Below are 22,797 nucleotides of genomic sequence, written 5' to 3'. Positions count from 1 at the left end.
CAAAATGACGCAGAGATGCTTAGAGAGGTGAGATGGGAATGTTGGGCGGCCAGGCCAAATGTATTCGTGCGTGTTGTGAACTTCTTGTCATCCCCAACTTGAATATGCTCATTCATCGGACCACCTGCCCCTCTCAATATCTCTGTGCAGCCTCTTGTGTGTAGCTAATTCCTCCGTAGCTTCCCGTGCTCGCTGGTGTTTCTTTTCGAGAATTGCGTTTATCGCTTCCCTATCAGCTTCGTCCAGTTTAGATAAATCGACACCCTTGGGGTTTCTTTTTGAGACTTTCTTCGGTTCGTCCTCTGTGGGATCGCGCCCTTTGGCTTTGTCCTTTTTATACACGGCGGCTTTGTTTCTCGAGCCTTTCTTCGATTTCTCCTTCGAGGGCTGGCTCTCTTTAGTCTCTGCCGCGGAATCCGTGCTTCGTGTACACATGCCGCGTCTTGGGGCGTTCCCATCCAACGGGCCTCTTCTGAGATGACCCCTTTCAGCTTGCGGTCTCTTTCCTCGTCCTTCGGAGTGGTCTCCTGCTGATGGCTTCCCTCCCGGCGCATCTCTTCGCGAGAAACCCTTGCCATCTTGGCTTTTCTTCATTAGCCCGTCGTTCTTTGCTGTTGCTGGACCAGCCTCTTTGGGCAGCCGTGTCTTCGAAGGAGTTTCCCAGAAATCTTGAGGGAATTCTGCCAAATATCCCTGTAGCTTCCAGAGCACAAGCTGCAGAGCTATTGACCGTCGCTTGCCCAACAGGATCAGCGAGTTGTCCTTAAACAAGGAATACTGCCTTAAAGTCGCCATGTGTTCGGGTCCCAGCAGTTGGTTGAGGTCATGGACGGCCAGCTTCTTCTCCCACTTGACGTCCGGGACGTCAAAAGTAGCGAATTGCTCCAACGGCTCCGGGCCGTCTCCGTTTGGCGGCATCCACAGCAGACACCCACGCTTCTGCATTTCGTGTACGTCCCGGAAGCTGCATGGCCTCAGATACCCACGGTCAGCGTCTTCCGACAGCCGCAAATAATACAAGATGGTGTTGACCGCTTGACGCCTCAGATTCTCCAGCACGAAGTTGTCCATGTCTTGGCGCCATACGATCTGGTTCCTTTCGGTTTTCAAGTTCGCCCGCCTGGCGAAGACAGCCTTGGAGGTTCCAGAATATGGGCTCGAACCCGGCTTTTGCAACATGTTGTAGATTACCCGTTTCCTGGCCATAACGTAGCCCGAAGGCGACCCCATCATGGGTTTCTGCTCTTGCGCTCCTTCGCCAGCACCCGGCTCTTGCTCTGCTGTATCATTCTCTGGTGCCGCTGATTCAATGTCCCCCGGGATTGCCCAAAACTTGCCGGTTTCCAAGTTCTGAACGGCCTTGAACTTTTGGTGGAAGTAGGAGGGGAGACGTTTTCTAAAGACCTGACATATTCGGACGGGAGATGCCAAGGCATGAGCTGGGAAAACCTCGTTAGCTTCGTGACCAGAATTCAAACCAGCTGGGCACAACAGACCATATGCATTTTCCTCAAGTTTCCTCCTCGCTCTCTCCTTCAGGTCCTTGACTTCGCCTTTATTCGCCCTCCCCTTGTGATGCCTCCACCTCTTGGTAGTCTCTACGAAGTCTGGATCCATGAGGGGTGACATGGGCAGCTCGCCAACCGATGTGCTGATCGTTTTCTCCTCGGCGTCAAGCCTGATCTTGTTGCCTTCACCATCTTCCCCCAGGCCGCGATCGAAGTCGGCAGCCAATTCGTTCCTCTTCGTTGCGATTCGCTCCAGATCTTTGGGGGAGAAGTTCGCGATAGTTCGACGACTGCCGAGGGCGGAGAGGAGGCGACGGTTCATGGCGACGCCTGTCCCTACTGGGCGGGAAGCCATCGTGAACCGTCGGAATCGGGCGCAGGGTGATGCTGCGTTGCTCGATTGCGACAATGACGTCTCAAGATTTGGGGAATCGAGCGGCTTTACACGCTTCGGGACATTTTTTAGGCGAGAGGCGCGTTGAAGCTCGGAGCTCGGGGGTTCCCCGCAGGGGGGTCAGCAGCAAGCTTCTGCCGCGCCGCCTGCACCGCTGGGCGCGCACAAACGTCACCTCCACTTGCCGCTGCCAGCCGCATCGCATTCCATTCCTTCAGCTTCAACACCTGCTTTTCAGTTGTGCAGCAAACCTCTTTGCGCCGACATGAACTGCCAGCGCACCCTCTTTCGGTCTCTGCGGGCCGCAGCGCCCCTGCGACGACATGCGAGGGCATTCACCAACTTTCCTGTTCCCCCGATGATGGGAAGCTCGCCACCGGCCGGAAACATTCCCCTGCCGTACATCACCGAGGTCTCGGTTCGTAACACATGGTCTTGATGGTTGGATTTGGGGAGATGGCTAATCGAGTAGTCCAACGGCTGGAGGACATGTCAGTACTGCAACACCCGCGATTGAAGTTCGGCGCTGACGGAGTAGGCAGACGACATCTTCTCCAAGCTTCTACAGGTACGATCCAGCGATTCCGCAATCTCCGAGGCGAGCGACGACTGACGGCGGACAGGAACGAATTGTGTGCCTTAATGGCGCGATCGACGACACGGTGTCCGCATCAATAGTTGCCCAGCTACTGTGGCTCGAATCCGATAGCCCAGACAAGGCCATCACGATGTACATCAACTCGCCTGGAGGATCGGTCTCGTCAGGTTAGATGGCCGAGCCCCGGCGGGGAGAACAAGGCTGACGGACTTAGGACTTGCAATCTACGATACAATGACATACATCAAGTCGCCTGTCTCGACAGTATGCCTAGGCGCCGCGTCTTCCATGGCTGCGCTGCTCCTGACGGGAGGCGAGGCTGGCAAGCGTTACGCACTCCCTCACAGCTCCGTCATGATCCACCAGCCCCTCGGCGGCACCCAGGGCCAGGCGTCAGACATCCTCATCTACGCGAACCAGATTCAGCGCATCCGCAGACAGATCAACGAGATCATGAGGCGTCACATCAACCAGTCCTTTGGGCACGAAAAGTTCAACCTGGAGGAGGTCAATGACATGATGGAGCGCGACAAGTACCTGACCGCCGAGGAGGCCAAGGAGATTGGCGTGATTGACGAGATCCTGACGCGCAGGGAGGAGAAGGACAAGAAGGAGGAGGGGTCGGCGGAGGAGCAGAAGACGAAGCCATAGAGCCGCGAAGCACACTTTGAATGAGCCGTCACGCTGTCTGTGAGAACGCTCTGAAACAGACGTCATGCTCTGGATACCCACCCGACGAAACGATTACGGGATCGGATTATGAGGATTATGGAGGCCGTATGCGCGTTGCCGGGTAGCCATTACCCACATCGCGGACTTGGATTCGGCCCAAAAAGAGGGTCTGGTCCGGAACCGGAAGCGTAGCGGGCTTTAGCGGAAACAAGACATGGAAGCTAGAGTTGGATGTGAGAGAATTGCACGGCAGGTGTGGTCTTGACATGATTGAGTTATTGTGAGTGAATATGCGAAAAGTGTAAGGGAAAACATTTGGTTGAACCGGCGATTAACCCTCCAGGGCTGGCTGATGCTTGTCTCTCTCGCTCATCTTGCTCACCGTCCTCACCTTGACAGGCCACCGCCTTAGCTCCTACACCGGCCCCTCGGCGTGGGCCTCACCGCGTCCACCTCAGCCAGCCAATCAGCAATTTCCTATTTCAATGCGGGGAGTGCGCCGGCGGGGAGCTCCAGAAATTTTACGCAGCCGACATCGCCCCAAATTTCCTGGGGGGTGGGACATGGCCTACGGGTATGGACCTAGGTCAAACTATCTTCAACTTCGTGTGTGCGCCGTGTCCCTGTGACTGTCCCTGTGATCTCAGGTCTTTCTCTACACCGCACCAGCTTTTACGTGACTCACCTCCTCACCCTCACACCACCATAAAAAGATCCCGAGTCGAGAGGACGGGCAATGAATTGAGGCTTGACTTACTTCAATCGACACGACTTACAACTCTTTTCTTCCCCCTCTCCGCCCCTCCTCCTCCGCATTCGCTTGAATATTGGGCCGGCGGTCCCTTTTCGACGCAATGCTCTCCCGGTGCATCGCCCGCCAGTCGACAGCTCTCAGAGCTGCGACGAGGTATTCCTTCGCGAGAAGCCATGCGTATGCTACCCAATTGACCCTGTAACAAGACCCAATCGCTAACAATGACTCCCCCCGGACCAGCCGTCTCCTCTCGTCCACCGCCGCCCGTCGCGCCGACGACAGCAAGCTGAACAAGGTCTCGGCGACAATCACCCAGCCCAAGTCCCAGGGCGCCTCCCAGGCCATGCTCTACGCCACGGGCCTGACGGAGGACGACATGAACAAGGCCCAGGTCGGAATCTCCTCCGTCTGGTATGAGGGCAACCCCTGCAACATGCACCTGCTCGACCTGTCCAACCTCGTCCGCGACTCCGTCCGCAAGGCCGGCCTGATCCCCTATCAGTTCAACACCATCGGCGTCTCGGACGGCATCTCCATGGGCACCAAGGGCATGCGCTACTCGCTGCAGTCGCGCGAGATCATCGCCGACTCCATCGAGACGGTCATGAACGGCCAGTGGTACGACGGCAACATCTCCCTCCCCGGCTGCGACAAGAACATGCCCGGCGTCGCCATCGCCATGGGCCGCGTCAACCGCCCCTCCATCATGGTCTACGGCGGCACCATCCAGCCCGGATGCAGCAAGGCGGGCGAGTCCATCGACATCGTCTCCGCCTTCCAGGCCTACGGCCAGTACATCACCGGCGAGATCACAGAGGAGCAGCGCTTCGACATCATCCGCAACGCGTGCCCCGGCAGCGGCGCCTGCGGCGGCATGTACACCGCAAACACCATGGCCACCGCCATCGAGACCCTCGGCCTCACCATGCCCGGCTCGTCGAGCAGCCCCGCCGAGCACCCCGCCAAGAAGGCCGAGTGCGAGACCATCGGCGCCGCCGTCCGCAACATCCTGAAGGAGGACATCCGCCCCCGCGACATCATGACCCGCCAGGCCTTCGAGAACGCCATGGTCGTCGTCAACATTCTCGGTGGCAGCACCAACGCCGTCCTGCATCTGCTTGCTATTGCTGACTCCGTCGGCATCAAGCTTACTGTCGACGACTTCCAGGCCGTCTCCGACCGCACCCCCTTCCTCGCCGACCTCAAGCCCTCGGGCAAGTACGTCATGGCCGACATGCACGACATCGGCGGCACCCCGGGCCTGCTCCAGTTCCTCCTCAAGGAGGGCCTGATCGACGGCTCCGGCATCACCGTCACCGGCAAGACGATGAAGGAGAACGTCGAGAACGTCAAGGGCTTCCCGGACAGCCAGCAGATCATCCGGCCCTTCAGCAACCCGATCAAGCCCACGGGCCACATCCAGATCCTGCGCGGGCAGCTCGCACCCGGCGGCTCCGTCGGCAAGATCACGGGCAAGGAGGGCCTGCGCTTCGAGGGCAAGGCGCGCGTGTTCGACGACGAGGACGACTTCATCGCCTCGCTGGAGCGCAACGAGATCAAGAAGGGCGAGAAGACGGTCGTGATCATCCGCTACGAGGGCCCCAAGGGCGGCCCCGGCATGCCGGAGATGCTGAAGCCCAGTTCCGCCATCATGGGCGCCGGGCTGGGCAAGGACGTCGCGCTGCTGACGGACGGCCGCTTCTCCGGCGGCTCGCACGGCTTCCTGATCGGGCACATTGTGCCGGAGGCCATGGAGGGCGGGCCGATTGGGCTGGTGCAGGACGGGGATGTGATTACGATTGATGCGGAGTCGCGCGTGATCGACACGAATGTGTCCGAGGAGGAGATGGCGAGGAGACGGGCCGAGTGGAAGGCGCCGCCGCTGAAGTACAGCAAGGGCACGCTGAAGAAGTACTCTTTGCTCGTGAGCGATGCGTCCTCGGGCTGCGTTACGGACGGCAAGTTGCAGTAAAGAAGAAGAAGAGAGAGAGGGGGGAAGTGAACGGGTCTGGTTCAGGGGGGAGCAAATGGGGCGGTCTTCCACCACTAGAGATTTACGCTTTGTTATACCATCTTACTTGTACGGCTTCGGAAAAGGTAGTCCAAAATCGGAGTTTTGTTTACGGTTCGTCTCTGGTGGTTGTACATCACTGAAGTGTGTATATGGTGTGGGGTGTAGAGCAAACTTCCGCGCGCTCAAAAATAAGAATTGGAATCGTGGTATATGGAAGCTCGCCAACAAAAAAACGTACAAACGTAGACATTACACAGCGGCGCGCGTCTGTAAGAAGACGGGGCGCCCGCTCATGACCTGCTTTTCTTCATCTCTTCCCCCTCCAGTGCGTTGTTGGTTTCGAAACATGGCGCGTTCAAGGCAGCCCCGGCTCCTAGCTATGCAAATACCCGAACAAGTTGTCATTAAATCACTGCTGGCCGCCTTTCCTGCTCATCCTTTTTTGTGTGTTGTGGTTGGGTTTACTGCGGTGACGGAGGGATTTCACTTTTTCCTTCCGCTCCATGCTTCGACGAAGGCGGCCTTGTCTCTCAACGTCAGGCCCACACGTTTGTTCCGGCACAGCCTGGCCAGCGCCTCGGCAACCTTGTCGAGAACACGCTGCTCCTCGGCGGAAAGCCCCGTAGGCTCGCCGCCCATACGTCGCTGCGCGGAGGAGCCGGTGTCGTGGGAGGATGACACGCCGTTGGTCTGGGCGGCGGAGGAGTTGAGGATGCTCTCGGCGACGCGGACGCGGATGCAGGTGGTCGGGCGAGAAAGAAGATCCCAAAGGAACTTGAACCAGCGGCCGGGAACGGGGGTGGTGACGTCGGCGGGGGTGTAGCGGATGCTGACGGGGAAGATGTGGACGTCGGGCTTTGCGGCCAGGAGGGACGGGGTGAAGGGGAGGACGCCCTTGCCGTTTGTGGTGGTGGCCTCGGGGAAGACGGCAACGACGCGGTCGGGGTAGCGCTCGAGGAGGGCGGCGAGGTCGGTGAGCTTTGCGCCCTGGCGGGGGCCGAAGCGGACGGGTGAGAGGGCGTAGAGGACGGCGCGGAGGAGGGAGATGCGTTCGACGGAGCGGGTGTTGGGGTAGGAGACGGTGAAGATGGGGTCGAAGATGGCGGCGAGGTAGATTGCGTCGATGGGGGAGGTGAAGTTTGCGGCGATGACGGAGCCCGGGTGGGGGAAGCGCTGCGGGGGCTGCTCGGCGAGGGTGCCGCGGCGGACGCCGTCGAGCTGGAGGTCGACCCACCAGATGCCCGGGATGCCCATCATGCCCCAGAGGAGGATCTTGCGGGCGGCGACGGGCAGGAAGGGCAAGTGGTGGAGGACGAGGAAGTAGGTCGCGACGTAGGTGATGAAGAAGGGGAGGCGGATGAGGAAGAGGAAGGCGTGGAAGACGGAGGAGAGCGCGGAGAGCGGCGTCTTGACCGGGATGAAGGGCGAGATGCCGGAGCCTGGTGTGGGTGCGTGTTAGCGACGGCGATTCGAAAACAGTCGTGATGATGTGTAGTGGTGCTAACCTTTATCGCGGAACTGGCTGAACTTCTCCATGGCTGCGTTTGTGGTTTGGGATATGTGGTCGAGGATCGTGTAAGTCGGAGCAGGAGGCCGGAAGCGGGAGGTTCGGGGTGTAGATCACGGCGGCATGTGGCTCCGTTGCAATGCGATTCGTGAAGGGATGCGCTGCCGAGGGAGGGGGAGTCGCGGTCCGAGTCGAGCTTCGTCAATATCGGGATTGATGGCTAGCAATGAAGGATAGCCTTGCGAGAGAGGATGGGCAGAAAACGGCGTCGACAGAACAACAGCAGTGATACGCGTGCCTCTGCACGGCAGCCTTCGTGTCCTGTATGATCGAGCAGATTCCTCGTCGTCGGCGGGGGGGCGTCAAGACACAAATCTCTGGCGGGAGCTGGCGAATGAGCTTTCCAACGTCATGGTGCGACAGGCTGGTCTTCGTGACATGTGAAAAGGCCACACTGCGACCTTGTCTGCGCTGGGCGGTTGGCGGCGCAAGAAAGCTGCTGCTGGTCTGACCGCTCTGGCGACCGCTTTCCGTATCTGGACTGGTGTCCCGCTTTGTGACGGTAGAAATTCTGGCCTGACTTTTGAGTCGGGACGGGCGTCGGCCTTAGGCAGGAACAGATAGCTTCAGTCAGCGGGTGGCACCGGCGTCCCTTACCTAAGCGGCGGTAATGGAGAGGTGTTCCTGGAGGGCTGGGATTAAGTAGCTTAGGTAAGGCACGTGAGCAAGGTATCTAGCTTAGGTAAGATGCACAACTTGCACAAGTCCGTCGCCCCGACAACGACAGTCACAATCCAGTGTAAACAGGCGCCCCCTGTGAAGGCCTCCACAATCCCCAATCGGGAAGCGCAAACAAGCCGTCACAGCAAAAAGACAGCAGATTGGCACCTCGAGCTCGTGCACTCAAATCCACACCCCTCCCCATATTCAATCATAGCTGTGGACTTTTCGCGATTTGTATTTGCCATTTCGCATGTTTGCAGCTTCAACTCTACAACAATAACGAACGAACGAAGAAGACGTCGTCGCCGTCTCCCACCGCCAGCAGCGGCTGATCGCCCACAGTACCTATCGCCCATTAATCGTCCCAGTCGAGTCTGTCAACAAGCCCCGCCGCCGCATCGACGACAACACCACCACCGCCAGTCAACATGGACTCCTCGGAGAATACGGTGCGTTCTGCGCCTCCTGCGATGACATTCACGACAGGAAAAACAAAATTTGGCTGACTCCCGATGGCAATGCAGCAGCACCAGTTCCGAACGTCCGTCATACGACCCCCCAGCGCGCTGCCGCGACCGGGGACGAGCATGTCGCACTCGTCGAGTATCCATTCGGGCGGCCTTTCAGAGATGAGCGATGCGCAAAACAACAGTCGGACGATGAACAACAATAGCAGCATGATTCCACCGCCATCATCGGCCAAGGTTGGCTCGTTGGTCGACCTCAAGCGACATGTCCCGCAGCCAGGTGGGTATTTTCCCGCTCCAGCTGTTCCAGTGCTGCAGGTGCTTGCCAGCGAAGTGTATCAAAGCCCGCTGACCGCTCTTTTGCTGCAGCCCAGATTTCGGACCCGAAGCGCGGCAAGACCCTCGCACAGCGCGCTGGCGAATACCCCGGCAGAGACGCCGCACACTCAACACACCCTTCAACGGCAGCAGCGGCTGGCCACAATGCTGCTGCTGGTGCTTCTGGCCTCACGAGAGCGGGTTCGGTGAGGGGTCAGACTCTCGCATCGGTAAGTCACCACCACCACCACAGGTGCACACACACTGTGACACCACTCGATTGATTGGACTCGTCACTCCTGCGAGTGAAATGGGTCCATTCTCTCTTCTTTTTTTTTCTGCCCTCTCGTCCCGTCCACGTCCACGTCTTGTCCCGCCCCCATTCCCAACCAACCCAACCTTCAACCCACTTCAAGTCTTCCCCCCTCCCCCTCTTTGCTACTCATACTCCCTGCGAACCCTCGTCAACCTTCGAATGTCCTTTACATGATCCCCCCCGAGCCGGCTCGGACGTCGCGATGGAGCTGTGTGCAACCAGCGTCGACGTCGACGTCCTCCGCATTGCTCACTGGATCTGTGTCCATCTTTACCGTGCCTCTCGACGAGCCCTGCGTACCATCATCTGCGTCGCCCCGCGGTTGTCTACCCTGCCGGGATTGCTGTTTGCCCTGTCGCTGCACTGGGACCACACCGACGTCCATCATCCAGGCCTGCACCAAGAGAGACAGCTCACCATGATCCGCCTCGACTCTCGACGACAGCTTCAGCCATTTCAACCGCTGCCACCTGGTCCTGGCCCGACCTACTTCCGCACCACCTCTGGCCGCTTCCAGCTATGTCTCGGCAGCCAGAGCGACAACGGCAGCTCCCGGGGCGTTCGTCTGTTGGTTGATGCAGAGGTGCACCAGGCGACTACGGAGGCGTGCATCACGGACATCACAGACGACATCGGGGACAGGGATGACATGCTTTCTGTACCACAGGCTGCTCGTCACAAAACCGACCTGTGCCTATGCTGACTCGTTAGCAGTTCAGAAACCCCGCCAGCAACGCCCTCGCGCGTCACAACTCGACCTCGTCGACGACTTCACGATACGGCCAAAACAACAACTTTTCCGCCAGCGTCGGCCCCGGCACCAGACAGCGCCATGAACGCTCACAGTCGTCGTTGGGCAATAGCCGGTCGGTACACGCACAGTCGGTCTCCGGACATCCGCGCTCCCGAAACGCAAACACCGCAAGACCTCGCACAGCTATCGGCAATCGAATTGAGGATGAGTGTGATGGACCAATGGCACAACAGCATGGTACGACCAGTCAATTTCGTCAACTGAACTTTCAACGCAATTTTGAATTTCCGCACAACACGTCAAGACATGCCATTCCAGCACCCCAGATGAACCACCCGTCACGCAGAGAAGTATCTCTCACCAGCCGGTTCGGTGCACTGTCCATTAAGGACGACACCAGCTCGGATTCTGCCCAAGATGAAGATCAAGTGGTTTTCAGCCAAGAAAACAGCGTCAGCTCCGCGACAACGACTGCGAGCGGCGCCGCGCAAATGGACAACGTCACCATGCGCTCCCCTCGCAAGCTCGCCATGAAACCGCCAGACCTGTCGCCGAAGAAGAGGCACGCCAGTCGCATGACTGACCCCGCCACGCCTTCGCCAGACTCTAAGCGCGTTAGGGCCGACATGAAAGTATTCGAAGAGGCGATCATGTCCACCATCAAAGAATCCAGATCCCCCGCCAGATGCCCCTCCCCTAGTAAACTCATGTTCTTGACCAAAGATTCTAACACAACTCAATTTGCAGCATGGGATGTCGAGGGACGCTTGGGAGAGCTAGACTCTCAGTTTAAGAAGGTGCAGGACTCGATGAACAGCATGATTTCCGACAAGGAGTTGATGGATGAAAGAGTTGAGATGTACAAGAAGAGAAGTGAGTCGGTCCGTGAGAGATGAGATGAAAGCTGGCTGACGGTCGCAGTATCCGAGCTGGAAACCGAGCGAGACAAGTTCGCAGACCGAAATGAGAGCCTGCACTCGGAGCTTAACAGCATGCGGGAGCAGGTTGCTAAATTGACGATTGAATCAGAGACTGAGAAGCGCAGCCACAAGTATGAGCTCGAGGATGAGGCTCGCAAGCGCCGCCATGAGGTGGAGCAGCTCCGACGTGAATTGAGGGATGAAGTTGCACGACAGGAGAAGAGCCAGAGCGAGGCGTTGGCCGCCTTGGAGCGACATTACAAGGTCATGATTGAGGATGAGCGGGCCAAGCAGGGCAAGGAGATTGAGCACCTTCGCATGCGACTCGGAAACGAACAGCAGGACCTTCACCTCAACCTGCAGAAGAAGGACCGCGAGGTGTCAGAGATGCGAGCTGTGATTGAGGGGCTAAAGGGCGACTTGGACCGCGAGCAGAGCCTGAAGAAGGGGCTTGAGGCAACCATCACCGAGCTCTCGTCCTCAACTCACCAACTTCAGGGCCGAATCAACTCCCTCACTGGACAAGTCGACTACCTTCAGTCCGACAGCAAGGCGCAATCCGACTCTTACACGCAAATGGAGGCGAGGCTGCAGGAGGCTCTTGAGCAGGCGGAGTTTGCCAAGGAGAAACTCATTAAGGAGGAGACGGAGCGCCGCATCCTCTTCAACAAGTACCAGGAGCTCAAGGGCAACATTCGTGTTATGTGCAGAGTGCGCCCCGTTCTCAGTGCTGCGGAGGGTGCACCGGCACAGGTTGCGTACCCCGACGACAAGACGTCGGCCGAGATCGCCCTCGCGGGACCCGAGGAGATGAACAGCATTACCGGCAAGGCTACCAGAAAGAACTACAACTTTGAGTTCGACCGCGTCTTCGACCCCAAGGCGCAGAACCAGGACGTGTTTGACGAGATTTCTCAACTGGTGCAGAGCGCGCTCGACGGATACAACGTGTGCATCTTCTGCTACGGTCAAACAGGTTCCGGAAAGACTCACACCATGTCATCTCAAGACGGTATGATTCCTCGTGCGACACACATGATCTACGACACTGTCAACAAGCTCAAGGAGAAGTCGTGGACATACAAGATGGAGGGATCCTTCATCGAGGTGTACAACGAAGAGCTCAACGACTTGCTCACCGAGGGCAAGGGACGCAAGCTCGAGATCCGCCATGACGACGTGCGCAAGCAGACGACGGTCGTCAACTGCAAGTCGGTGTCGCTGGACTCGGCGGATACGGTTGAGATGATGCTCGACGAAGCGCAGAAGAACCGATCTGTGGCGGCAACCAAGGCTAACGAGCGGTCGTCTCGTTCGCACAGTGTCTTCATCCTCAAGCTGGTGGGTTTCAACTCGGCAACGGGAGAGCGTTGCGAGGGCACCCTCAACTTGGTGGACCTGGCTGGTTCGGAGCGTCTGAAGCACTCGCAGGTCGAAGGTGACAGGATGAAGGAGACACAGAACATCAACAAGTCCTTGTCATGCCTCGGTGATGTTATTGAAGCGCTCGGCAGGGGGAGCGGACACATTCCGTACCGCAACTCCAAGCTGACGCACTTGCTGCAGTACTCCCTCGGGGGCAACAGCAAGACGCTCATGTTTGTGATGGTTAGTCCCTTGGAGACTCACCTCAAGGAGACGTTGACGAGTTTGAGATTTGCTACGAAGGTAAGCGGGATGCTGAACCGTTTCCGGGAGAACCCGAGACTAACCAGGCACAGGTTCATAATACCCACATTGGTACGGCGAAGGCGACGAAGAAGGTTTAAGAGGCCAGAGGGCTGGCTATGGAGGCGTTCTTGGATGAGTGACACAGTGACACGGCGACAGGCGTTGGAGGAATTTTGCGCTGCAGATGGGGCATTGTCGAGTTTGAGTTTGTATATCCTAGAAATACGTACAAGTACGATTTCTACACACAGTCAATACAGCACGAAGGTTGTTCAGGCAGTCGTTTGAAGTTGTGATTATGAGGCTGTGATTGAAGTGTTCTGGCCACGGCCAAGCATGGGTCTCCATTGTCTTGGGGGCCCCCTTCTGTCAGCGGGCGCTAAACTGCCCTAGACCTGCGTCATTCCGCGGCAGGCCCCGGGCCACACGGACGCTGCCCTGGCACACGGAAACAAGGCGCAGCCAGCACCTACCAGGCTGTTTCCAGGCGGGGACCTTCCAACAAACGCTGAAGACCTCGGTGCAAGGCGGTGGATGGCATCATCCCCCACCCTCACCACTCCACAACCACTCCTTTAAGCGTTTCGCCGGCCGAGCAATTGGATCAACAAAGGACTGGTACTGGTGGCAAGGGAGCTTGCATTCTATTCTTTGTATCCCGTTTTGTACGAAAACATCATCACATTCATTCTTGGACATTGCTGCAATCAATTGTAGCGGTAGACCTGACAACCAATCGAACAAACGAAAGGTCTGGGCAGACCATTGTCGACAGCTTCCTGACGACCAACGGAACGACCTCACGAGGCTACACTCTGCACTCGAAGCAGACCCGAACGGGCCACCGACTTCGAAATAGGATATCTAAAGGTGGATCGGGCTGCTTGCCGAGGACACAGCTTCCAGGCCGCCATAATGATGCGTCAGCAAAAGAAGGGCCTGTCGAGCTCCATGTGGGCGTCCGAGGGAAAGTCCACGAGCCTTGGCCGTCCCTCGACCTCAAAGGCGAAGGCCCCGACGAGCTCGGCGGTCAACCCCGTAGTACCACGGCAGCCCTCTCCGACCATCCCCGCCGAGTCCTGCTCCGCGGTGAATAGCATTCCCACCCCGCCGATGAGCACCTCGGGGTTTGCGTCCACGACCACTGCGGCGACGACGAAGGCGAAGGCTACGACGGCGGCGTACAAGAGCAGTGACCCCGCGGCCGACGCTGCAAAGGCACACAGAGAGCTTAAGCGCTACGAGCAGATTGTGCGGCGGATGCAGTGGAAGAAGCCGTTCCTGAGCGAGGGCTACGACAAGGCGACGGTGAAGTTCGCGGACGAGAAGGGGCGGGCGGAGGCGGAGATGATGTTCAAGCTTGACTTTTACGAGTACTACATGCTGCTGGAGAGGGCGCTCGTGCACCTGATGGGGGTGTTTGAGATTGGCGTGTCGCCGGAGACGACCTCGACGTGGGGGTGCAGCAGCAGCAGCAAGAATGGCAGAGGGGCGGACTTCTCGACGAAGCACAGCTTCCACGAGAACGTGATCTTGTCGCTGCAGAAGGAGGAGAACCCGCTGCACGAGGTGCTCGGGACGGGAGACGTGCTGTTCCAGCTGTCGAGGGCGAAGACGTTGCGGAACTGGTGGAAGCACGCTGAGGACGAGAGCAAGCTGGGCGCGCGTAAGAGGCGGTCGGCGACGGCGCCGTTGGAGAGTTTTGATCTGACGCTTATTTTCAATGCGGTGTTTGAGGGGCTGGATAAGGGATATGTGATTGCGGACAGGTGGGTGGAGGTGCTGCAGAGCAGGATGAGCTGGGCGGATGAGGTTATGGATACCGAGTCGGATGGGGAGGATGCGTTTGACTGGATGGTTGACGCGATGGACTGGCAGGCCGTTTGAAGACGGGCGTGGTGGCGTATGAGCGAGGCGCCGATGGGGATGGATGGAGTGGAGGATGCATCGTTAGGCGATACCCTTATGGTTCATGCATATTCGAGCATGGCGTACGTTGGATAGGTTTATACACGCGGGTTTGTTAACTTTGTGCTTGGCGAACGTGGTTGTGGTGGTGGTGTTTTGATATGTGAGTATGTACATTGCAGCTTGCAGCCCCGCTGACGAAGTGGCTTGTGGGGGGTTGAGTGAGACATGCAAAGTGAACTGAACCAACTCCTTTGCCAAGCCCCTTTTTTTTTTCTTGCTTGTGACTTGTTCTGCCGGCTCTGCATATATCAGATGGGGATCCGGTTTTCTTTTTATAATGACCGCGCCCCGAGGACACCGCGCGGAGACGCATGTGAGCGTTCTTGAAGTGGTCCAGAGGAAGTGTGGGAGTGGGGGAGAGGGATTGGGACTCCACTGGTGCATCGCGATTTGAACTGAAGGGAAACGAGGTCTTTTGCGTGTGGGATTTTTGGATATATGGATTTAGTCTACGAAGGCGTGTCTGAGAGAGAAGGTCAGTTGTGAGAGGTAGGTCGGCATCGGGGCCGTTTATCTGTCCGGGACAGGCAGATGTAAAACCCAGGCTAAGATTATGTTTCTAGTCTGTCTTGCGGAAAAGAAACGGCTTGGCTTGGATGGCGTTGGGCATGCGGGATGCGGGATGCGAGTGTTGCGAGGGGAACGACTTTTTTCGCATGTATGTCTCATGGCGCAACAGGGACTGAAAGCATAATGCGAAGCTTGCGAGAAGGTCATTATTTGTATTCAATTGCCAGTGGGACAATCAAATAGTCACGCTTTGCAAGAAACATTGGGCTTGGCGGCTATTGGGGATGCGGGATATGCGAACGTTGCGAGCTGAACGAGAAAGGGCACTTTCGTAACCCCACATAATCCAAGACAAACATGATCAACGGCGCCAGAGGGAAGCTTGTTGCCCACTCCCGCCGCTCACTGGGCGTTTGCTTTAGCTAGCGTGTTATACGTTGCAGTCGGTTGCTATATCCCGTTCAGACCGCAAGCACGAGGGTGTGGGTGTCTTGTCACTGTCAGATTTACGTGGTGACGGCTGCACGGCATCGCGAAGCTATCTGATAGGCAAACGGGGGGAGGTTCGGCTGGACGAAGATCGTAGAGGCAGACGACCGATGGAAAGGCAGTGCAAAGCAAGCATTGAAGCGGCTAAACCGTTTCGGTGGGCGGACACATCCTTGTTCATGTTCAGAGTTTCCACGCTCGGCTCCTCCATCTGCCGCGCACCGTCTGGTCGCTAGCGCACGGCAGATCCAGCGGTTTGGGTCCCCACTGGCGCCGACCACCATCCTCTGCCCTTTCTCTTCGTTTTGGGTCTTTTGTGCCCTTGTTGAAATGGTTCTGTGCTGCTACCTAGTGAGAGGAGGGGAATATGGACATCCTGGTTGGTTCCTGCTTGAAATTGCCTGGGCCATGATTGGATTGCCGATACGTCTCGCTGCGGTGAGGAGACACTGCGTAGAGTAGCAGGGGGTTGCAGTGATGTCTTGAACCATGAAAGGGCACAAGTCGTATTCGGAATCGTCATCCATCCTGGCGGGGTCGTTCGTTTGGATTCGCCCCGGGGGAGGAGGTATCCTTGCAAGGCGTCCAGACGAAGTTTGGGGATTGGACTAGGGGACCCCGTCCTGGATGGCCCGTGAAGTGAGGGGGACGGACGGGCAAAAAGGCAGAGCTGTTGTTTCTGTATCTGTCAGTTCCCTTTCTTTCGTTCCCGTCGTCTACTAGCGCGGCGTTTGAAGTGGTTGACGGCGCTGGACTGTCTTCATTAGTCGGTTCGAGTGGCGGGCGCCGGCCTTGTATCATACTGACGCTATCCCACGTTGTGGACATACTTTACCAAGTGCTCTCCCAACTCGTCTACACCTTCCTCCTACTCTTCTTTAACCCTCCCGAGCAGAGGAAAAGCTTCGGGCAGAGCGCGAATTGAACCTTCACAAGACGAACCTCCTCCTCCCTCCATTCTCCTCTTCGACACGAAAGACAGGCACAGCCAGACCACGATGTCGGTCTCGACGCTCCTCTTGACGGCTCTGCACCCGCAAAACTGGCCGACGAGCATCTGGGTGCTCCTCCTCACGGGGGTCGCCTACGCGGTGGGCTTCCTCGCGTACCGGCCGTCGTTCCCGCGCAACGCGCCGAAGCTGTTCAAGGGGTACCCCGTGCTGGGGGCGCCGCGGTTCTTCACGGACCGGGGGAACTTCCTGACGGAGGGCCGGCGGTTTGGGCGGTCGGGGAACTGGAGCTTTTATTTTGGCAAGATGAGGATTGTAGGGTTGTCGGGGGAGCCGGGGCGGAATCTGTTTTTTGAGAGTCGGGAGTTGGATTTTACAAAGGGGTGAGTGTCTCTTTTCTGATTACATTGTTTGGTCAAGGAGGAAAGAAAGTTGATGGGACTGACGGTTGGGATGTTAGGTATGGCGCCCTCTTCAACGCGACGCCCAAGATCGAAGTATCCCCCGACCAATCCGTCGAGGAGGACTTCGCAGCCAAGTTCAACCGCCTCATCGTCCGGCTCCTACGCAAAGAACAGCTCTGCAAACGCCTACACCTCCTCGTCCGCGACACGCACGACACGACCAAACGCCTCGCCGCCCGGCCCTCCAAGATCAGTGACCCGTTCGAGGACATGTACCGGCTCGTGTTCCAGCTGACGATGCGCATGGTGGGCTGCGACGAGATCGCCGAGGACGACGCGCTGCTCGTCAAGACGCTGCGCATCTTCGAGGGCATCGACGCGGCCAGCACCGCCACGAAGGTCATGTTCCCGTGGATGCCGACCATCGGGCACTTCCGGCGCGTGTACTCGGGCGCGCAGATGTACATGATCCTGGAGCGGGTGATCAAGGAGCGCAAGACGAGGGGTGTGGACGGGAGCGATGCGCTGCAGTACCTGACGGACGAGGGGTACACGACGGTCGAGATGGTGGCGTTTATTGTTGGCGCGCTGTTTGCGGGTTTGATTAATAGCGGGATCAACGCGGCGTATTTGCTGTGCTTTTTGGGCGCGAACGAGGAGTGGTATGGGCGTGTGCAGGCGGAGGTGGACTCTGTGATTGCGAAGCACCGGCGCAGCGAGGAGGAGACGCCCGAGGAGGTGTTTGCGAGGTTTGAGGTGGAGGACTGGGAGGCGGAGTTCCCGATGGTGGATCTGGGGCTGAAGGAGACGATTCGGCACACGATTACGGGGTGCGGGTTCCGGTATAACGGGACCGGGAAGGATATCCCGATCGGGGACTCGGGGGAGGTGGTCCCGGCGGACGCTTTTGCGGTGTATCACTTTGATGATACGCATATGAGTGAGAGGTTCTTCCCGGAGCCGTTGAGGTGGGACCCCGGGAGGTTTTTGCCGCCGCGGGAGGAGGATAAGAGGGATCCGAGGGCGTTCAACGGGTGGGGGAGCGGGCGGCATCCGTGTTTGGGGATGAGGGTGAGTTTTTTCTTTTCCTTCTTTTTGTTTTTGCTTTTTTGGGGATGTCTTGGCTTGTTGGAGATGAGGCTTGCTAACGAGATGCGCTGCGACAGTTTGCCAAACTGGAGACGTTCGTGGCGACGGCGATCTTCGTGGCCAAGTTTGACTACCACCTGTGCGATGCGGACGGCAAGAGAATGGACAAGGTGCCGGAGGACTCGGTGGACCGCAACACGCACTCTGCGTCGAAGCCGAGGAACAACCTGTACTTGAAGTATACCGAGAGGACGCGGTGGGCGAGGGCGTGATGGTGTTTGGGGTGAGATAGGGAGATTGGATAGGAAGAGAACATGTCTCGTTTTGAAGACGTCTGTGAGCGTGTCATGACATTGCATGTGTTTCTTACCGTGAGAGGCGGCTTGATGTAAAGTGCCAGTATATTTATTTCAGCATCATGAATGATGACGATGCTTTGTGTGAATGTTTTCTTTTCGTTTCCCGGTCACTCGTTCGGCGAAGATGTGACCAGCATACGAATGCCCGAAATAAGTTGTAGATGCCACCACCGAAAGTCTAGACCACCGAACGCCGAAGCGGACGGGAGTACGCCCCGCCACCATGACCCGAACACTGTGATTGGCTGGGCGCATTGGGCGGTCGCTTCGCACCGGCACGTCACTGCGCAATCTCATTCATCTCAACTCAGTTCCGCCTGCTCACATGTGGACTTCCATCCTCCATCTCCGGCGTTTGCCCCCAACTTCACTCCTACTCTTGCGTTCATTTCCTCTCATTTGCCTTACTGCGGAAGGCGCGAAGACCTGCGGAAAACGTTGGATCACAGCGAGGAACCCGGCATCGGCGTCTTCATTGTCATCTCGATCGGATTCGGACCTCAAGTCCATCTCAGTGAGCAACGTCCGGCCCGCAACTCCGACGAAGGGAGCTGGTGGAGGCATCATCATCCGGACATCTCCTCTTCGCCACATTCACCAAGCAAACCCCCCTTCACACCACCCACGATGGTCGTCGTAACGTACCCCAAAGAATGCGAAGTCGTCCAGCCCGCCCCGCCGCGCGGCCGGGCCGCGACACCGCTCTTCCTCCTCCACGACGGCGGCGGCACCACCTTCGCCTACCACTGCCTCTCCCCGCTCGACCGCGCCGTCTTCGGCATCGCGAACCCGCGCTTCACCTCCGGCACGGAGTGGCCCGGCGGCGTGCCCGAGATGGCGCGCGCGTACCTGCGCATGATCCGCAACACCGTCGCGGGGGCGGAGTACCCGCCCATGGCGCCGTGCACGCTGACGAAAGACGGGCGGCGGCGGTGGAAGATCCTGCTGGGCGGGTGGAGTCTGGGCGGGCTTTTGTCGTTGGAGATTGCGCGGTTGCTGGTCACGGGGAAGAACGAGGGCGGCGTGGACGAGGGCGCGGGAGACGGCGGGGACGAGGTCGAGATTGTGGGGCTGGTGATGATTGACAGCGTGTACCCCGTCTGGCCGGTGGGGTCGGAGGTGAAGATTGGGACGTGGATCGAGACGGAGGTGCCGGAGCACAAGAACCTGAAGCTGGCGCGGCGGGCGATGAAGCTGGCGGGCGGGATGGTGAAGGTGTGGAAGATGCCGCGGTGCGGGGCGGCGTTCCGCAACGGGGTGGACTACGAGGTGAGCGAGGAAGGGAAGGATGTGGAGAAGTCGTTTTACGGGAGCAGGGCGGAGAAGGAGACGGCCGAGGTCGTGTGGGATCGCCCGCCGAGGGGCGTGCTTGTGCGGGCGTCGGATTGTGTGCCGATGCCTGGAGAGGGGATCAGTCCTGTGGATGTGTATCGCGGGGATGCGAAGCTGGGGTGGGATGGGTATTGTCCTGGGTATGTCGAGAAGACGTTTGTGACGAAGGGGAACCATTTTGATATGTTTGCGTGGGGGTATGTTGATGAGATTACGGCGAGGGTGGCGGAGGCCTGTCGGTACTTGGAGGGATGATTGTGAGGGATGGAGGTGATGGTTTATAATGACTTTGAGGTCGTAATACAGGCGCAGGGTTGGGTAATTTTGGATAGACTGCATACGGTGTCGGGCAAACGGGACCATAGACGACATCATACTGAAGGCTCACGTAGAGAATGTATCTTGCTTATGCTTAAGACCTTATCCTTTACGCAGCCTGTGGGTGCGATAGTCCTCACGAGTGACTGCCGAATGAAATCAGAAGCTGGCAGGGGCTTTGAAACAAATAAAAAGACAGCTGGCAGCAAAAGATTGCGTCCGCCGGGGTTCGAACCCAGGTCCCTGGCTTTCATTCTCTGAGAGAGTGGGAGGCCAGAATGCTAAACCACTGCACCACGAACGCGCTTTGATTTGAAGATGCTGAGGACGACGGCAGGAACGATCATAGGGCGGCGGACGCGGGAATGCAGTCGTTCTTGCTGAAAGGGGCAGTCGCCAGCCTAACTCGGTGCTCCTGCCTGTTTGCTTCACAGAGGCGAATCGGGCAAGCGCCGGAGTGTCGACCCACTCACCCGGAGGACCAGTGCCGTCCTCTGGCCCGGGCTTCTCACCGCTCCGGCTCGGCGACGGGAGGATGCAGAATGATCGTTTGCTTGAATTTAGGACCTAGCTTCAACGTCTCGAAGCAAATAAGCCACACAGCTGCCCACTCGTCCCCTTAGTTTGCCCCCTCCACCCCCGTCGCCACCACAACCCTCTCCTTCTCAACAACAACCACTCCCGGAACAGCGCCCTGCTCACCCACGATCCTCGCCGGCGCCTCCCCTCTTGCCCACGCTTCCAGCGGCGTCGTCAACACCTTCCGCAGCGCCGCGAACCCGTACCCGACAACATACATCATCAACAGACTGAACATCGCCCACGTCACCGAGACAACCTGGAAGATGAGCCAGGGACTGTCCTCGAGCGAGTCGCCGAACGTGAAGCCGATCTTCTCCTCGAACTCGACGAGCGCGGTGGTGAAGTTCTGCCGCGACTCGTCGTCGTGGAAGAAGCCCTTGCCGCCGGCGGCCGTGTCCTCCTTGTCGTCGGCGTCGAGGGTCGAGGCGAAGAGGAAGAGCCCGCCGAAGACGACGAGCAGGCAGAGCATGAAGAGGATGCGCGCGAGGTGGAGGATCCAGGTTATGGAGAAGAGGAGGAGGACGAGGGCGCCGTGGGGGGAGCCGTTGTCTGCTGTTGCGAGCCAGGTGGCGAGGTTGCCTTGGGACGATCGCGGTGTGTTTGGGGTTGGTGCGCGAGTTGGGGTGGAGGCGGCGACGATGAGCTTGGCGATGAGGAAGGTGAGGAGGGAGGGGAGGGCGATGAGCTGGAGGAGGCCTGGGTCCTGGCCGAGAGCGGTCATGGCGACGCAGACGAGGATCATGAGGGACCATGACCCGAGAAAGGAGACGGCGAGGCCGGTGTAGAGCCACGAGGTGGCTTGGCGGAAGATGTTGGCCATGGGATGGGTGGTAGACGGCCAGGTCCCGATGAGCTTAGATTGATGACACGAGCTTGGGGATTGAGACGTTTAGGAAGCTGACGACCTGGATATATTGTCAGTCGCCGGATGGTAATGATACACAAAAGAGGGACTTACCATATGACAGAACTATTTCGGTCAATTTGTTCGAGTTCTTGGCCTGTGATTGACGGCCATCGTGGGATGAGATGGGAGGAAGGTGAAGATGAAGATGAAAAAGGGGGTCCACTGTGGTCTGCCTGGATCCTTCTGCTAACCGAAAAAAGACTAGCGTGCGTCCGAAGTTCTGCTCCGATGACTTCCCCAAGTACGGATATCCGACACCTACAAATCCAGCAGAGACTAAAATTCATCCGAATCCAAAATCTATTCATGGATCAAAAAGGGGAGTAATTGAAAAGAAAGAAACTGCAGATGATATCTTCCTGGTTTGACCGAATGGTGGCCATAACTAGCTGTCTTCTCTGTCGCCTTTCTTGATAAGCTTGTCAGTTCCACCGTCTACCGATCACTCTCATTAGCTGCGAAACGCCCATACGGAAAATACTCGTACATAATGATAATACCTCTAAACCGACTCGCCACAGCCTGGGCTTAACTCATATGAATTCAAATTCAGTCAAATCGCTCTCATCTTCCGGCCAATATTCTCCTTCCATCACACCGTCAATAATACTGGGTCCCACCAGAACGAAACTCGATCCCTGGGGACGAACAACGAATGGCAACGTGAGCCCAGCGAAGACGCATATCAAGTCACCCGGCTCGAGGCCGCAGGGACCGATCCCACAAGTGCCATTCGTCGTGAAAAATACCCTTCCCGTCCTGAAATAGTCCGCAAAGTCTTCATCCTGAGAGGCCTTCCAGTATTTGATCTTCACTGCACGAGGTTTTCTTATGAGCCTCAATGCCCTCGATTCGAAGCTTATAAGCGATATCAAACTCGTGAAACTTTGCATCCTCCTAGTCTGGTCTGGAGATGTGACCGGTTTATTTCTCGAATCTTTGGCATTTGGGGCACTCAGCTCGGATATCCAGACAGAGATTGCACCCAGAACTGCATTTGCAACAGCTGGGCTGCAAGTCCTCCTGTCTTTTGCTTCTGGCTCGGACGGATGGTAAAGCCTGGGCCCAATGTGTGCGTTGTCTACTTCCCCAATGATTCGCCCTTCCATGTAAAGCTTTCTGTTGTCTTCCGAGAACCTGCACCAATAGTGGCTGGTGCCGGATGGCTTGAACATGAATGCTAGCGATCTGTAGTTCCAAAATCGCTCCGGGATGTCGTTGCCGGCCCAGTCGACCGCCCAAGATGGTAAGTCTTTCAATGCTGTCCAGC

At 57.7% G+C, this 22,797-nt stretch overlaps 9 protein-coding genes across 9 annotated transcripts; 6 read left to right on the top strand and 3 right to left on the bottom strand.

Moving 5' to 3' along the window:
- Window positions 1-108: 108 nt before the first annotated feature.
- Window positions 109-1,863, bottom strand: CGGC5_v005164 (uncharacterized protein; the record flags this gene model as incomplete). The annotated part of the gene is made up of 2 exons (XM_032032782.1): window positions 109-1,439; window positions 1,497-1,863. 2 exons carry the CDS (start codon window positions 1,861-1,863, stop codon window positions 109-111), a joined length of 1,698 nt encoding a protein of 565 aa, XP_031893396.1.
- A 304-nt stretch (window positions 1,864-2,167) lies between these two features.
- clpP (ATP-dependent Clp protease proteolytic subunit) lies at window positions 2,168-3,151 on the top strand (the record flags this gene model as incomplete). The annotated part of the gene is made up of 5 exons (XM_032032771.1): window positions 2,168-2,320; window positions 2,375-2,393; window positions 2,445-2,470; window positions 2,526-2,667; window positions 2,715-3,151. The coding sequence occupies 5 exons, from the start codon at window positions 2,168-2,170 to the stop codon at window positions 3,149-3,151; spliced, it is 777 nt and encodes a 258-aa protein (XP_031893395.1).
- Window positions 3,152-4,026: 875 nt separating this feature from the next.
- CGGC5_v005162 (putative dihydroxy-acid dehydratase) lies at window positions 4,027-5,898 on the top strand (the record flags this gene model as incomplete). Its single annotated transcript, XM_032032759.1, has 2 exons — window positions 4,027-4,103; window positions 4,167-5,898. 2 exons carry the CDS (start codon window positions 4,027-4,029, stop codon window positions 5,896-5,898), a joined length of 1,809 nt encoding a protein of 602 aa, XP_031893013.1.
- A 525-nt stretch (window positions 5,899-6,423) lies between these two features.
- On the bottom strand, window positions 6,424-7,476 carry vps66 (putative lysophosphatidic acid:oleoyl-CoA acyltransferase; the record flags this gene model as incomplete). The annotated part of the gene is made up of 2 exons (XM_032032748.1): window positions 6,424-7,379; window positions 7,446-7,476. 2 exons carry the CDS (start codon window positions 7,474-7,476, stop codon window positions 6,424-6,426), a joined length of 987 nt encoding a protein of 328 aa, XP_031893014.1.
- Window positions 7,477-8,598: 1,122 nt separating this feature from the next.
- On the top strand, window positions 8,599-12,674 carry klpA (Kinesin-like protein klpA; the record flags this gene model as incomplete). Its single annotated transcript, XM_066151403.1, has 9 exons — window positions 8,599-8,619; window positions 8,695-8,917; window positions 9,007-9,185; window positions 9,480-9,929; window positions 9,986-10,262; window positions 10,773-10,898; window positions 10,947-12,553; window positions 12,601-12,613; window positions 12,667-12,674. 9 exons carry the CDS (start codon window positions 8,599-8,601, stop codon window positions 12,672-12,674), a joined length of 2,904 nt encoding a protein of 967 aa, XP_066009185.1.
- An 857-nt stretch (window positions 12,675-13,531) lies between these two features.
- CGGC5_v005159 (uncharacterized protein) lies at window positions 13,532-14,503 on the top strand (the record flags this gene model as incomplete). The annotated part of the gene is made up of 1 exon (XM_032032726.1): window positions 13,532-14,503. One exon carries the CDS (start codon window positions 13,532-13,534, stop codon window positions 14,501-14,503), a length of 972 nt encoding a protein of 323 aa, XP_031893020.1.
- A 2,081-nt stretch (window positions 14,504-16,584) lies between these two features.
- Window positions 16,585-18,301, top strand: CYP51G1 (Sterol 14-demethylase; the record flags this gene model as incomplete). The annotated part of the gene is made up of 3 exons (XM_032032715.1): window positions 16,585-16,919; window positions 16,997-18,011; window positions 18,107-18,301. The coding sequence occupies 3 exons, from the start codon at window positions 16,585-16,587 to the stop codon at window positions 18,299-18,301; spliced, it is 1,545 nt and encodes a 514-aa protein (XP_031893021.1).
- Window positions 18,302-19,015: 714 nt separating this feature from the next.
- On the top strand, window positions 19,016-19,975 carry imqB (Nonribosomal peptide synthetase imqB; the record flags this gene model as incomplete). The annotated part of the gene is made up of 1 exon (XM_032032704.1): window positions 19,016-19,975. One exon carries the CDS (start codon window positions 19,016-19,018, stop codon window positions 19,973-19,975), a length of 960 nt encoding a protein of 319 aa, XP_031893022.1.
- A 682-nt stretch (window positions 19,976-20,657) lies between these two features.
- On the bottom strand, window positions 20,658-21,440 carry CGGC5_v005156 (uncharacterized protein; the record flags this gene model as incomplete). Its single annotated transcript, XM_032032693.1, has 1 exon — window positions 20,658-21,440. The coding sequence occupies one exon, from the start codon at window positions 21,438-21,440 to the stop codon at window positions 20,658-20,660; it is 783 nt and encodes a 260-aa protein (XP_031893015.1).
- Window positions 21,441-22,797: the final 1,357 nt, after the last annotated feature.

The sequence above is a fragment of the Colletotrichum fructicola genome (genome assembly GCF_000319635.2).
Source record: "Colletotrichum fructicola Nara gc5 chromosome Unknown KSG_Nara_v1_contig03, whole genome shotgun sequence".
Lineage (NCBI taxonomy): Eukaryota > Fungi > Ascomycota > Sordariomycetes > Glomerellales > Glomerellaceae > Colletotrichum > Colletotrichum fructicola.
Note: the sequence above shows the minus strand (reverse complement) of the source record. Positions and strands in the feature narration are given on the sequence as shown.